The sequence below is a fragment of the Pelophylax lessonae genome, assembly GCF_965119305.1.
Source record: "Pelophylax lessonae genome assembly, chromosome: 9".
NCBI classification, from domain to species: domain Eukaryota; kingdom Metazoa; phylum Chordata; class Amphibia; order Anura; family Ranidae; genus Pelophylax; species Pelophylax lessonae.
This window is the reverse complement of record NC_138776.1, coordinates 232,474,885-232,491,181: the sequence shown is the minus strand read 5'-3', so window position 1 is coordinate 232,491,181 and position 16,297 is coordinate 232,474,885. Positions and strand designations below refer to the sequence as shown.

Sequence of the window (16,297 nt, the reverse complement as noted above, 5' to 3'; positions counted from 1 at the left end):
AGAGCCAGAATAACAACAAAAATATCCAGAAAAAAGACATTTCAAAAAAGTTATAATTTGATTTTCATTTTTTTTTTTTTTAAATAATTTTTATTGAGGTTTAAACATTTTAACAAGGTAAGTGAGCAAAATTGTAAGAAATAAAGGCACATTTCTCAACATGGACAAAGTGCAGTATCAATAACAATACAGAAGGTATAAGGCTTAACATAGCCTAAGGTCAGGGAGACAGGAAGGGAAGGCATAAGGTTAAGGATGAGGACGAGGGTATGGCACATACAGCAATGTTGGGGCATGGAGCCGTTCAGGCTACAAAGAAACAGGTATGCAATACAGTAAACAGTAAAACAGTCATGCAATATAGTAAATATAGATTACGAGAGAGCCCAAAAATTCCATTGGGTATTAAAGGACTGTAGTTTCAGCTGGTTAATGACGATAGCTTTTTCAAATTGGTAATTTATCTTTAAAAGGGTAACAACATCTGACAGGTTCGGAGCCTCCGGGTTTTTCCACCTGCGCAGAATGACTGTTCTAGCCGCAAGCAGGACGTGTGTTATCCACAGTCTATACGTGCTGGGTATGTCATCTATTCCTAAGTGTAGCAAAGCTAAAGCTGGTGAGGGTGTTATCAGACAACCCGTGTGGGATGACATATATGAGAATACCCTGTTCCAGAAACTCCGCAGTGATGGGCAAGACCAGAGCGTGTGGAGCAACATACCCACCTGGTTGCAATTCCTCCAGCATAATTGGGAGTACCATGAAGAAAAACCTGCCAAGCGAAAAGGCGTGTAATACCACCTATTCGTGAGTTTGAGGGTCATCTCCGAGTGATTAGCACAATGAGAGTATTTATGTATCGCACTTAGCGCTCTTTTCCATTGGGAGATTGAGAAGGCAGTAGCTAGGTCTCTATCTCATTTGAACATGTGGTTAGTCTTATGGAATGTCGTGTTGTCAAGCAGAATATTATAATAATGCGAGAGCTTGGGAGGTTTTGGTAAAGGTGTCGTGAACAGGTCCCATATTTTTCCGTCAACCACTATTTTGTGCAGAGGGTTAGACAGCAGAATGTGATTGATTCTGAGTATGTGGTAGAAGGAATGGTACGGGAGATCATATTTGCGAATTAGGTCAGAGACAGGGACAAGTGAACCATTACAGTAGAAGGAGTTAATAGAGACAATGCCCCATCTATCTAGGACAGTGTTTCTCAACTCCGGTCCTCAGGGCACACTAACAGGCCAGATTTTAAGAATTACCTTGGGGAGATGCAGACTTGAATACTGCAATCACTGAGCAGCAAATGATATCACCTGTGATGTATTTCAGTTTTCTTGCAAACCTGGCCTGTTAGTGTGCCCTGAGGACCAGAGTTGAGAAACACTGATCTAGGAGATTCGTGGGTATGTCAGGTAAGTGTGACCGAAGAAGGGATACCGGTAAAATAGACTCAGGCAGAACATCCCTTTCATTGAGCGGAGCCGGGGAGTGACGCCACACCCGCAGGGAAGCCTGCATAGTCGGGGGGGGGGGGGGGGGGAAGCTGGCAAGTGCCATGCCTTCCACTTATCACTTAGTAGTAGGGCTTTAAGGTCCGGAGTGGGTGCAACATCTCTCTCCAGGTCCACCCAAATTGGATGCTCAGACTTGTTTAACCAGGTACGCAATTGCGCCAGAATAGTGGCCCAATTATACGTTGGGATATCTGGGATGGAGGCCCCCCCAAACTGTTTCCTCCGGACCAAGGTGGAAAAGGCACAGCGCGGACGTTTACCCTCCCATATGTACGACATCATTGGTCTAGACAGTTTCCGAAGATGTGTCATGGAGAAGTGTATGGGGAGCGCCCTAAACAAATACAGTAGTTGGGGTAAAATAAACATTTTATATGCCGCCACCCTGCTGCTCCAGGAGAGCCTGTTAATGCCTAGGTAATGTATGCTATCCGTAGACCAGGGAATAGGGACAGATGTCGCGAGGGACTCATGAATATGGGAAGGTACTCCCATGTTAAGGGCTGTGGATTTGGATGCATTCAGTTTTTAATAGGACACCTTGCTGTAGGCTTGAAGTGTGGCATATGCGGCTGCAAGAGAAATATGTGGCTGGGTAAGCATTAAGATGATATCATCCGCGAACAGGTTTATTTTGTGATGATAGGATGGGAGGGGAAAGCCCGTGATAATAGGGTTTGAACGGATGGTTTCTGCCAGGGGTTCTATGACCAAGTTGAAAATTGTCGGTGAGAAGGGACAACCCTGCCTGGTGCCGTTGGTTATGTGGAACCGTTTGGAAAGCGTGCCCGATGTATAGACCTGCGCCGATGGAGCAGAGTACAGCACTGTAATCGCCGAGAGGATAGGGCCCTGAAACCCGAATTTTAGGAGAGTGGCTCGCATGTACCCCCAGTGGACCCTATCAAATGCCTTTTCAGCATCCAGGGTGAGTAGCACAGACGGTGTTTTAGATGTGTGAGCTAGATGCATAATCCCCAGTATCCTCCGGGTAGCGTCTGATGTCTGCCTGCCTGGTGTGAACCCCATTTGGTCCCTGTGTATGAGTGAAGGCAAGATACTGTGGAGACGCCTGGCGAGAATGCGTGCATAATTTTTTGGCATCGGAGTTCAGAAGCGAAATGGGGTGAAAGTTCGCCGGGGTAGTGGGGTCCTTACCTGGCTTGGGTAGAGTGACTATGTGAGCACCCAGTATATCGGGCGGTAGCGAAGAGACTTCCATGGCCTTATTGAATACTGTCGTCAGAGTAGGGCTTGTGACGTGGGACGTAATTTGATAAAATTCATTGGAAAAACCATCTGGCCCAGGCGATTTACCCTTGGGCAATGTAGTTATACTGGAATGAACTTCAGCTAATGATATTGGTGAATTCAACAACAACTGCAATTGGGCGTCAGTGAGAGATGGTAGGGACACTGCACCAAGAAAGCGGTCGATATCTGCCTCTGTGGGTTGATGTTCGGTCGGGTCATTTTGTAGATTATATAGGGCACTATAGAAATTTGCGAACTCATCTGCAATGGCCTGTGGGTGCGTGATTTTTGTTTTAGTAGATGGATGAATCAGATGTGAGATTCTGGATTTTGCCTGTTTACGTTTTACTTGGTTTGCCATAAACTTCCCCGCTTTGTTTGCCTGAAAATAGTGCTGTTGTCTGAGGTATTGGAGATGTTTATCAGATTGTTCTAACAGTGTGAGTCTGAGTTCTTGTCGCAACTTAAATAGGGCAAGGGAGTCCTTGTCATTAGGACGTAGTTTGTTTGTAGTCTCTAGTCTGTGGATATCACTTGTCAGTGAGGTGACCCTGTCCTGCCTCCGCCTCCGAAGCTGTGACTGCTGCTGGATGCACACCCCTCTAATGAAGGCTTTAAGTTCACCCCACAGCACCCACGGGTCGGAGACTGACGGCTCGTTGACCTGAAGGAAGTCCTGTATTTCCTTAATCAGTCGGGTACGGCACCCTTCCTCTTGTAGCATGCGTGAATCACAGCGCCAAATGTATGCATTAGGAGATCTGGCAGATTCCTCTATGGTCAGTTCTACCACCGCATGGTCAGACCAAGTGATGTCTGTAACCACAGAGGAAGACGCTTTGTTCAACAGGTACATATCTACAAAGAACATGTCTATCCTGGAGTAGGAATGGTGTCTAGGCGAAAAGAAGGAGTAGTCCCTCTCCGTGGCATGTTGACACCTCCATACATCAAATAACTTTTCACAATGGAGAAGGGCCCCCAGTGACTGTTGTCTGTCCCGGGGAGACGCCGAGGAGTCCAACCCGGGGTCGACAACAGCGTTGAAGTCACCACAAAGCAGTAAATGACCATATTTGACACTATATACTTGCTTAAGGAGTCTCTTCAGGAAGTGGAGCTGGTGTGTATTCGGATCGTATACAACACATAGAGTAAGCGGCAGTCCGTTGAGGTCACATGTTGCGATTATGAACCTACCCTCAGGATCCAAAACAGTTTTGCGGAGGCTGACCGCTAAAGAGTCTCTGAATGCGAGCATGACACCCCTTTTCTTGTCGGTACGAGAAGCAAAGAGTTTGAGAAAAGTTCCGGTAGGTACAGCGAGGTTGGTTACCGTCCTGGAAATGCGTCTCCTGCACTGCCAGTATATCGGCCTTATGGGAAACGGCCTCCTTTCACATGGAACGCCTCTTCGCGGGGTGGTTTAGTCCGTTGGCGTTGATAGAAATCAGCTTAATAGTCATAATGGGTCACATAGTCCTGCGATGCTGAAAGTCGTGGGTATAGGTCACAACGTAGAATCCATGCCATGGAGTGTGTGCCATCCTTACCGTCAAAGCATGTTGAGAAAGAGAACAGGGGGGTTAAGGGCAAAAGGGAGGGAGTCCATAAAAAAAAGGACTGTCTCGGCAGTCCGAGAGTGAAACAGATCGCAAAAAAGGTGGTAAGGGGCCAGATAGATTCACTATCAGAGGCCAAGGACAAAAATGTGTTGCTTCAAGCGTCGTTAGGGCTAGAATGGGTAGATTGCGGCTTAGAAGGCCGCTTGAGGGACACCACTTGCCATTCAGTATCCATGGGGCGCAATGTCGGAGAGTGAGGAGCCGGAGCCTGTTCAGCCGGCAGAATGTTCCACCTGCGAAGGACGGAGAGACCCTTCTCTAGTCTCTTGACAGGCACAGTAGCCCCCTCATGCGTAATCAGAAGAGTCGCAGGATAGCGCCATTTGTGCTGCACCTGATGGTTGCGCAAGGCTTTGGTTACCGTGGAGAGGTTGCGCCTGGCCTGTAGTGTATGTTTGGACAGGTCCGGTAGTAACTGTACATTACAATACGGTTCCGGGAGCTGGTTGATCTGTCTAGAGGCAAGCATAATGCGGTCTTTTGCATGAAAAAAGTGCACCCGCAGCAGTATGTCCCTAGGTATGTCACCTGCCAGAAATGAAGGTTTAGGCAACCGATGGATTCTATCAATCAGGAGCTCTGAATCTGGCATGGAGGGAACCAGCAGCTTGAACAGTGTGGTAACATGCTGCAGCAGTTGTGTGGGAGAGACCGATTCTGGGACTCCTCTCAGCTTAATATTGTTGCGCCGGGATCGGTCCTCCAGGTCAGCAACTTTATTTTTCAGCCAAGTAATTTCTTCAGTTTGGGCATTTGTCCTATCAATAATGAGATTGATGGAGTTGGCATGGGTGGATACAGAGTGCTCTACCTGGTCTATTCTGGAGCCCAGGGAAGTAATCTCAGCAGTAATTTGCCTGGTCTGGAGCTGCATGTCAGCCTGCATAGAGGCTCTTAGTGTAAATAACATGTCTTTCATAGAGGATTCCAATATGGGGTTCCCTCCAGTGGGGTACGCAGAAAAGGGGTCTGCTGGTGGAAGGTTGAGGGCTGCAGATGCGAGGTTGGGGTAAGTAACATCCATACCTGGCTCGTGCTGTGCGGGAGGAGGTGAGTCTCTCCGCTGTCTGTGCTTGGCGGGACTTCTGGAGGATGGAGAAGGAGGAGAGGGTGAGCCCAAAGATGGACTGCTGTCTGGATTGCCTATGGTGCGGCGCTGTGGCAGTGTGGTCGAGAGGTGCGGGAGTATGTTCAGAGGAGCCGGTCCTTGCTTCCCGCGCTGCCCTCTGCTCGTGTCCCCGCCGAAAATTTTGGCGGAGCCCGGGGGTTTGTGAAATGAAGAATCCCGTGAGCTTGCTTGACTGGTCGGTTTCTTTCTTCCGACGGGTCATAGCGGTGGCGTTCGTGCAGGTCGAGGAGCAGTTCCGAAGATCGGGTAAGCTGCTGAAGCCCTTGTAGCGGCAATTGTCCTGGGTGCCCGTGCGGAGCTAGCCTAACAAGCAGCCATCTTCCGCGCCGGCAGCCACGCCCCCCCCCCATTTGATTTTCATTTTAATGAGTGAAATAAGTATTAGATCCCCAATCAATCAGCATTTCTGGCTCCCAGGTGTCTTCTATACAGGTAATGAGCTGAGATAAGGAGCACTATCCTAAAGCGAGTGCTCCTAATCTCAGCTTGTTCCTGTATAAAAGACACCTGTCCACAGAAGCAATCAATCAATCAGAGTCCAATCTCTTCACAATGGCATACCAAAGAGCTGTTCAAGGATGTCAGGGACAAGACTGGAATGGGCTACAAGACCATTGCCAAGCAGCTTGGTGAGAGGGTGACAACAGTTGGTGCGATTATTCGCAAATAGAAGAAACACAAAATAACTGTCAATCTCCCTCGTTCTGGGGCTCCATGTAAGATCTCACCTCGTGGAGTTTCAATGATCATGAGAATGGTGAGGAATCAGCCCAGAACTACACAGGAGAATCTTGTCAATGATCTCAAGGCAGCTGGGACCATAGTCACCAAGAAAACAATTGGTAACACACTACGCCGTGAAGGACTGAAATCCTGCAGCATCCGCAAGGAACCCCTGCTCAAGAAAGCACATGTACAGGCCCATCTGAAGTTTGCTAATGAACACCTGAATGATTCAGAGGAGAACTGGGTGAAAGTTTTGTGCTCAGATGAGACCAAAATCGAACTCTTTGGCATCAACTCAACTCACCATGTTGGAGGGGGAGGAATGTTGCCTATGACCCAAGAACGCCTTCCACACCGTCAAACATGGAGGTGGAAACATTATGCTTTGGGGTTGTTTTTTTTTTGCTAAGGGGGCAGGATAATTCATAGTGTCGGAAGGACGATGAACGGGCCATGTACTGTCAAATCTTGGGTGAGAACCTCCTTCCCTCAGCCAGGGCATTGAAAATGGGTCGTGGATTGGTATTCCAGCATGACAATGACCCAAAACACACGGCCAAGGCAACAAAGGAGTGGCTCAAGAAGCACATTAAGGTCCTGGAGTGGCCTAGCCAGTCTCCAGATCTTAATCCCATAGAAAAAATATGGAGGGAGCTGAAGGTTCGAGTTACCAAACGGCAGCCTCGAAACCTTAAAGACTTGGATAGAATCTGCAAAGAGGAGTGGGACAAAATTCCTCCTGAGATGTGGGCAATCCTGGTGGCCAACTACAAGAAACATCTTAACTCTGTGATTGCTAACAAGGGTTTTGCAACCAAGTACCAAGTCAGGTTTTCACTCATTAAAATGACCATCTCCTGTACCATGTCTGCAGTCTCTGACCATCTCCTGTACCATGTCTGCAGTCTCTGACCATCTTCTGTACCATGTCTGCAGTCTCTGACTATCTCCTGTAATATGTCTGCAGTCTTTGACCATCTCCTGTACCATGTCCGCAGTCTCTGACCATCTTCTGTACCATGTCTGCAGTCTCTGACCATATCCTGTAACATGTCTACAGTCTCTTACCATCTCCTGTAATATGTCTGCAGTCTCACCATTTCCTGTAATAATGTGTCTGCAGTCTCTCACCATCTCCTGTAGTGCCTCTCTGGTGTGTGAGTGATGTAAGGTGTATATGGCTGGGTGTGAGTGACCTTACACAGACCCACCCACACACAGAAAATAATATTCACACATATACTGACAAAACACACACACACACACACACAAAAAAAAATTACATACAGAAGAAAAAAATAGGTTAATAGCCCTGCCCTCTGCATATAGCATTCTCCTGAACCCTGCACGTGGCATCCTCCTGAACCCTGCACGTGGCATCCTCCTGAAACCTGCACGTGAACCCTGCACGTGGCATCCTCCTGAACCCTGCACGTAGCATCCTCCTGAACCCTGCACGTAGCATCCTCCTGAACCCTGCACATAGCATCCTCCTGAAACCTGCAGGTAGCATCCTCCTGAACCCAGCACGTATCATCCTCCTGAACCCTGCACGTGGCATCCTCCTGAACCCTGCGCATAGCATCCTCCTGCACATAGAATCCTCCTGCACATAGAATCCTCCTGCACGTAGCTCCAGCATACAGGGGGCACACTGACCACCAGCATACAGTGGCCACACTGACCACCAGCATACAGGGGGCACACTGACCACCAGCATACAGGGGGCACACTGACCACCAGCATACAGGGGGCACACTGACCACCAATATGCAGGGCCACTGGTTACCTGTCCACAGGGGACATAACAAATCAAGGAAAACAACTACCATGCAACTAAAAAAATCTCAAAAGCAATAAGAAAATCTTGTTAGCTGGTTCTCTCATCTAACGTGCAACAATAAAAAACAAAAAATGCAGCACTGCCCTACACTTCATCTATAAAATTCTACAAATGGACTTATAATGGTAAAACCTATAAATGAATATCCTGTGCAAATCCACCAATGTATTACAATATAGTAGTGATGGTGTCACCCTCTCTGCAAAAGGTAAGAAATATTGCAGAGCTGCAATGTGCAAATAGTGGTGACCCCCCTCCCCCCCGCATATATAATCATAATAAATAGTACAATTAATGTACATATTTTACATTTTATTATGATTATATATCGGGTGTTTCACCACTATTTGCACATTGCAGCTCTGCAGTATTCTAACCTTTTGCAGAGAGGGTGACACCATCACTCCTTCCCGGATTGGATTTGAATTTAGCTGCCCCATCCCCCCCTCCAAGTTTTTTTTTCTCTATCTTATCTTCCTAACATTTGGTAGCCCCATCCCAAAAATTCTAAAAAGTATCTTTATCTTTTTTTTTTCTATCTCATGGACGAAATGTGAGAATTAACATATATATCATACAATCATTCCATAAACACATCCCACATACACCGCATAGATCATTTCACGGAAATATGCTTATAAAATAGTTTACCATTTGCCAAAAAAAAAAAAACTATGTCCCTGGATTTCATTTTAAAAATCTGGTCACCTTACTATATGGTCCACAAGGTGGTGACCTGACTTCTCTCAGATGGAACGCAGAGACAGGAAGTGATGTGAGGAACAGACAGGAAGTGATGTAAGATAAAGACAGGAAGTGATGTAAGATACTGACAGGAAGTGATGTAGGTCCACAGAGGAAGTGATGTCAGCTATAAATAGGCATTTCAGAGGCCAGTCGGGAGAAAGTAAAGAGGAGACGTAGCTGGAAGTGGCAGCAGAGGAGGTAATAAGATATTATTTTCTATATATAATCTTTAATTACATAAAGAAAATGTCCTCCTTCCATTTTTATGCCGGGGGGAACAGAAACAGAGGACCCATAACACTGAGAATCAGATTGCAGTCCCCCGGTGAAATCACATAAGTAGGATGAGCAGCAAAACTTCCTCCAGCTCTCCTGTAGCGCCCTCACCAGGCAGAGCCGAGGTACTCATAATCTATCTGGGGAAGAGGCAGAGCTCTGGGTGACCTCGACACTCACCTCTGGAAATATTCAGCAGCTTTCCTCCCTCGTCACTACTAACATTAATCCCATCCTCTGCCCCAACACCAACTGGGCCCCCACTCCTTACCCCCCATCTAACACAGCTGTCCCCCGCTTCTCACCCCCCCATCTAACACCTCTGTCCCCCATTCCTCACTCCCATCTAACACTGTTGTTCACCATTTCTCAGCCCCCATCACCCCCGTTCCCTACTTCTCATTCCTTATCCAACACTGTTGTTCCCCTCTCCTCAGCCCCCTTCCCACACTGCTCACCTATATTCCACAACCCCCACTGACACTGTTGTCCCCCACTCCTCATTCCCTTATTCAACATTGCAGATCTCCCCTCCTCACACCCCATATCTGACGCTTCTGTCCCCCACTCTTCACCCAGACCCAATGCTGCCAACTTGCATTCTCTCGCGTCTTTCATGATATCACTCTTATCTTTATTAATAGAGCCCAGACCTGATCGGAGAGGTGAGGAGGATTCTGGGAGGTCACATGACATCACTCTTATTTCTATTAGTAAAACACAGACCTGACCAGAGAGGTGCGGAGGATTCTCAGAAGATTCTTAGGACACAAGGATCGCTACAAGGACGTCATGATGGAGAATCAGCCGCCCCTCACATCCCCGGGTAAGAGGAGACTTTATTGTAAAGGAGAGAGCAGTACGGATGGTCCACCTAGATCCCCATCATCTGATAAACACATAGAAACAATGTATTCAGTCAGTGTGTGTGTCTCCTACAGATGGATCCAGTAACGGGAACCCACCAGAGAGATGTCCCCATCCTCTGTATTCTCGGGATTGCACACAGGAAGATCACACCATCCCCCACCATCATCAGGTAGGTGATAGTAAGAAAGCGAGGCCAGAACACATTGGCCCCATAAACGACGATAAGGGAGTTTTGGCCACAGAGGACAGGGAAAAGGCGGTAGTGTTAAATAATTTCTTCAGTCTTCACAAAAGAATTGGGGGGCTACACTAACCCAGCTTGTAAGGCCAAACTAAACAACACACCTCAGGAAATACCGCCATGGCTAACAGAAGATAGACTTAAACTAAACTAGAGAAAATTAACATAAATAAATAACCAGAACCGGGTGGCTTGCACCCGAGGGTTCTTAAAGAGCTCAGCCAGGTGATTGCCAGACTATTATTCTTGATCTTCAAGGATAGTTTACAGACGGGTATGGTGCCAGCTGATTGGAAAAAAGCCAACTTGGTACCAATATTTAAAAAGGGGCCGAGATATATCCCGGGTAACTATAGGCCGGTCAGCCTAACATCAGTAGTCTGCAAGATTTTGGAGGGGATGTTAAGGGACCACATACCATACTTTAGTAATGAACACGGTATTATTAGTAGTAATCAGCATTAGATTCATGAAAAATCATTCTTGCCAAACCAATCTATTAACCTTCTATGATGAAGTGAGCTGCCACCTAGATAAAGGTAAGCCTGTGGATGTGGTGTACCTGGACTTCGCAAAGGCCTTTGACACCGTTCCCCACAAACGCTTACTGTTCAAACTAAGGAAGGTAGGTATGGACCATATGGTGAGTACCTGGATAGAGAAATGGCTCCAGGGGAGGTTGCAAAGGGTGGTGATTAATGGGGTGTACTCAGATTGGGCGGGTGTGGAAAGCGGGGTCCCCCAGGGTTCTGTCCTGGGGCCAATCCTGTTTAATTTATTCATAAATGATCTAGAGGAGGGGATATCGAGTAAAATCTCAATATTTGCGGATGATACTAAACTAAGCAGGCCAATATCTTCTGGGCAGGATGTGGAAACCTTACAAGCGGACCTGAATAAAATTATGGGGTGGTCAACTACATGGCAGATGAGGTTTAATGTTGAAAAATGTAAAGTAATGCACCTGGGTGCCAGAAACCAGAAAGCAAGCTACTCAGTAGGGGGGAACCTCTGGGTGAGTCTAGGATGAAAAAAGGACCTGGGGGTACTGGTAGACAACAGGCTTGGCAGTGGCATTCAATGCCAAGCCGCTGCAAGCAAAGCCAACAGAATACTGGGATGTATAAAAAAGGTGATTCACTCCAGAAATAAAGAGATTATTCTCCCTCTCTACAAGACTCTGGTCCGGCCACATCTGGAGTATGCTGTCCAGTTCTGGGCACTGGTCCTCAGGAAGGATGTGCTGGAACTGGAGAAAGTCCAGAGAAGGGCAACAAAAATATTTAGGGGAATGGAGGACATCAGCTATGAGGAAAGACTACAAGCACTGAACTTATTCTCTCTGGAGAAGAGATGATTGAGGGGGGATATGATATCAATGTACAAATATTGTACTGGCGACCCTAGCATATGGAAAAACCTATTCAGAGAAAGGAAATACAATAAGACACGTGGCCACTCACTAAAACTAGAGGAAAGGCGGTTTAACCTTAAAATACGCAGGGGGTTCTTCACTGTGAGAGCAGTAAGGATGTGGAATTCTCTTCCACAAGCAGTCGTATCAGCAGGAAGCATTGATAGTTTCAAAAAACTATTAGATGGGCACCTTAAAGACCACAACATACAGGGGTATACAATGTACAGTTAACAGCAAACACACACACACACATCATAGGTTGAACTGGATGGACTGATGTCTTTTTTCAACCTCACTAACTATGTAACTACGTAAAATGAATGTCGAGATCGTAAAAGTGACCTGACTGTATGAAAATATATTCCACTTTTAGGTATAAGGTTATTACTGCTCACATTTTAAAGAAACCATTCCCTGCTATTTTGTTTGTTTAGAATGAAAATCTGGTAGACATAAAAGATGAGGTTAAAGAGGAAGAAGAGACGTATGCGATGGCTGATTTGGGTATATGGATTGATGTTTGAGGATCTGTAGATGCACTTCTACAACGACGTCATGATGGAGAATCAGCCGCCCCTCACATCACCGGGTAAGAGGAAACTTTATTGTAAAGGGAAGAGCAGTACGGAGGGTCCACCTAGATCCTCCATCTGATAAACACATAGAAACAATGTATTCAGTCAGTGTGTGTGTATTTCCTACAGATGGATCCAGTAATGAGAACCCACCAGAGAGATGTCCCCGTCCTCTGTATTCCCGGGATTCCACACAGGAAGATCACACCATCACACATACAGTTAAAGAAGAGATAAAAGAGGAGGATGATGAGGATTTTGTAATGGAAGAGGCAGAGTTTCCAAAAGGTCACAGAAAACAGTACCAGGACACCATGGTGGAGTTATCCAGTTACAGAAATCCACCAGAGAGATGTCCCTGTCCTCCGTATTCCCTGGATTCCACACAGGAAGATCACACCATCCCCCACAATCATCAGGTAGATGAAAATGTAGGAAAATTATCCCAATCCCTAAGAGATGTTCTTCAATTATTTTTTTTTGTATTTAATATTATTTCTGCCATTTTGTTGGTTAAGGATGAAGATCTGATAAATGTACAAGTTGGGGTTATAAAGGAAAAGACGTATGTGAGGGGTGATCAGCATTTTACAGAGGAGGTTGGGATGATGAATGCAGTTAAAGAGGAAGATCTTCTCCAGATGTCAACTCAGGTAATTATGGAAGAATGGTTTAAAGCTTACTTAGTGATGTTTGGTTGGGGGGTATCACTTTGAAAACACATCAGATCTCAATGGGGAAAAATATCACGCTGGACATCTATACTGGTATGGACTGGGTAAAGTGTTAGGATCTATACTGGTATGGACCGGGTAATGTGTTAGGATCTATAGTGGTATGGACTGGGTAATGTTTTAGGATCTATAGTGGTATGTACTGGGTAATGTGTTAGGATCTATACTGGTATGTACTGGGTAATGTGTTAGGATCTATAATGGTTTGGACTGGGTAATGTGTTAGGATCTATACTGGTATGGACTGGATAATGTGTTAGGATCTATACTGGTGTGGACTGGGTAATGTGTTAGGATCTATACTGGTATGGGCTGGGTAATGTGTTAGGATCTATACTGGTCTGTTCTGGGTATTGTGTTAGGATCTATACTGGTATGTACTGGGTAATGTGTTAGGATTTATAATGGTTTGGACTGGGTAATGTGTTAGGATCTATACTGGTATGGACTGGGTAATGTGTTAGGATCTATACTGGTATGGACTGGGTAATGTGTTAGGATCTATACTGGTATGGACTGGGTAATGTGTTGGGATCTATAGTGGTATGGACTGGATAATGTGTTAGGATCTATACTGGTATGGACTGGGTAATGTGTTAGGAAGGAAAGGAAGTAACCCCAAAAATCAAAGTGAAAAAATGATGCAGCAGGCAAATCCATTTTGGTGAAATGTCATTGCAGTAACTCAGAATGGTCCTCAGTAGTGTGTATGGCCCCCACGTGCTTGTATGCATGCCTGACAACGTCGGGGCATGCTCCTAATGAGACGACGAATGGTGTCCTGGGGTATTTCCTCCCAGATCTGGACCAGGACATCACTGAGCTCCTGAACAGACTGAGGTGAAACCTGGCGGCATCGGATGAACTGAAACAGAATGTCCTAGAGATGTTCTATTGGATTTAGGTCAGGCGAGTGTGGGGGTCCTTCAGTGGTATCAATTCCTCCATCCTCCAGGAACTGGCTGCATACTCTCACAACATGAGGCTGGGCATTGTTGTGCACCAGGAGGAACCCAGGACTCACTGCACCAGCATAGGGTCTGACAATGGGTCCAAGGATTTCATCCCGATACCTAATGGCAGTCAGGGTGCCATTGTCTAGCCTGTAGAGGTCTGTGCGTCCCTCCATGGATACACCTCCCCAGACCATCACTGACCCACCACCCAACCGATCATGCTGAACGATGTTACAGGCAGCATAATGTTCTCCCCAGCTTCTCCAGACCCTTTCACGTCTGTCACATGTGCTCAGGGTGAACCTGCTCTTATCTGATCTGTTATCTCTTATCTGTGAAAAGCACAGGGTGCCAGTGGTGGACCTGCCAATTCTGGTGTTCAACGGCAAATGCCAATCGAGCTCCACGGTGCCGGACAGTGAGCACAGGGCCCACTAGAAGACGTCGGGCCCTCAGGCCACCCTCATGAAGTCTGTTTCTGATTGTTTGGTCAGAGACATTCACACCAGTGTCCTGCTGGAGGTCATTTTGATGGGGCTGATGGGTTAAGGACCTTCTACGGCCCTGTCCAGCTGCATCTGATTAACAACCCCCTCTGCTATTTCACTGACCAGATGAATATCCCAGGACTTTTCCTGACTTGATGCTATACTCTGATTATAAAGTGTTGAGCAGTGTATATGAGTGTGGAAAACTCTTGGTAATTTTTCTTGTCTTCTGACAGACGGACTCTGTGGTGGGAATAGAAGGACATCGGAGGAAGATGTGACTACAGAAGATAATGACATGGCATCTTCTCCAGAAGTAAATCCCGTTCCTCATAATATACATGACAGACCTCACCATTGGAGGAGATCATTGGATATGTTTAATTCTGAGGAATCTCCTGATACTTCACATAGTCCTCTAATATCTGACAGTGCCGAGGGGTGCGGGAAACCATCTAATCTCAGGGAGTCTTCTTTATACCATAAAGGGGTTCATACAGGAGAGAATTCATTGTCATGTTCAGAGTGCGGGAAATGTTTTAAACAGAAAAGATACCTTCTTCAGCACCAGAGAATACACACAGGAGAGCGACCTTTTTCATGTTCTGAGTGCGGGAAATGTTTTAATCAAAAAGCACACCTTCTTCAGCACCAAAGAACTCACACAGGGGAGCGTCCCTATTCATGTTCAGAGTGTGGGAAATGTTTTAGTAAAAAAGGAGCCCTTCTTAGGCACCAGAGAACTCACACTGGTGAGCGTCCCTATTCATGTTCAGAGTGCAGGAAATGTTTTAATCAAAAAGCACACCATCTTCAACACCAGAGAATACACACAGGGGAGCGTCCCTATTCATGTTTTAAGTGTGGGAAATGTTTTAATCATAAAGGAACCCTTAATAGCCATCAGATAATACACACAGGGGAGCGTCCCTATTCATGTTCCAAGTGCGGGAAATGTTTCATTTGGAAAAAAGACCTTCTTAGCCATCAGAATATACACACAGGTGATCTTCCCTATTCATGTTCAGAGTGCGGGAAATGTTTTAATAATAAAGGAAGCCTTCTTAGGCATCAGAGAATACACACAGGTGACCTTCCCTATTCATGTTCAGAGTGCGGGAAATGTTTTAATCATAAAGGAAGCCTTCTTAGCCATCAGAGAATACACACAGGGGAGCGTCCCTATTCATGTTCTGAGTGCGGGAAATGTTTTAGCCAAAAAGCAAACCTTCTTCAGCACCAGAGAATTCACACAGGTGAGCATCCCTATTCATGTACAGAGTGCGGGAAATATTTGAATGAAAAAAGAGCCCTTCTTAACCATCAGAGAATACACACGGGTGAGAGTCCGTATTCATGTTCAGAGTGCGGTAAATGTTTTAATCAAAAAGGAAATCTTCTTATCCATCAGAGAATACACACAGGTGAGCGTCCCTATTCATGTTCAGAGTGTGGGGAATGTTTTAATCATAAAGGAAACCTTCTTTGCCATCAGAGAATACACACAGGTGAGCGTCCCTATTCATGTTCAGAGTGTGGGAAATGTTTTAATCGTGAAGTAACCCTTTTTATCCATCAGAGAATACACACAAATGAGCGTCCCTATTCATGTTCAGAGTGCAGGAAATGTTTTAATCAGAAAGTAAACCTTCTTTGCCATCTGAGAATACACACAGTTTAACGTCCCTATTTATGTTCAGAGTGCGGGAAATGTTTCACTCCATATGTACATTTCAAACGGCAAAGAATTCACACTTATATTAGAGGCTCCGTTTTCATGTTTAGAGTGCGGGAAAGTTTAAAAATAAAGGCAATATAATGAAACATCAGAGTGCACCCCCTGCTGGTACTACGGGAAATGGATGCTGGATTGTAACGGGTGGAACTGTTTAGTCC

The 16,297-nt window shown here is 45.9% G+C and overlaps 1 protein-coding gene across 1 annotated transcript in view; it reads left to right on the top strand.

Annotated features, from left to right (window-relative positions):
• Positions 1-16,082, top strand: part of LOC309564330 (uncharacterized protein) — a gene marked incomplete at both ends in the record, with an annotated part of 29,854 nt that extends 13,772 nt beyond the window's left edge. Inside the window, one exon of the mRNA XM_082268957.1 lies at positions 14,838-16,082. Within this exon, the coding sequence (XP_082125083.1) occupies positions 14,838-16,082 (1,245 nt within the window). The remainder of the gene's footprint in view (positions 1-14,837) is intronic.
• Positions 16,083-16,297: the final 215 nt, after the last annotated feature.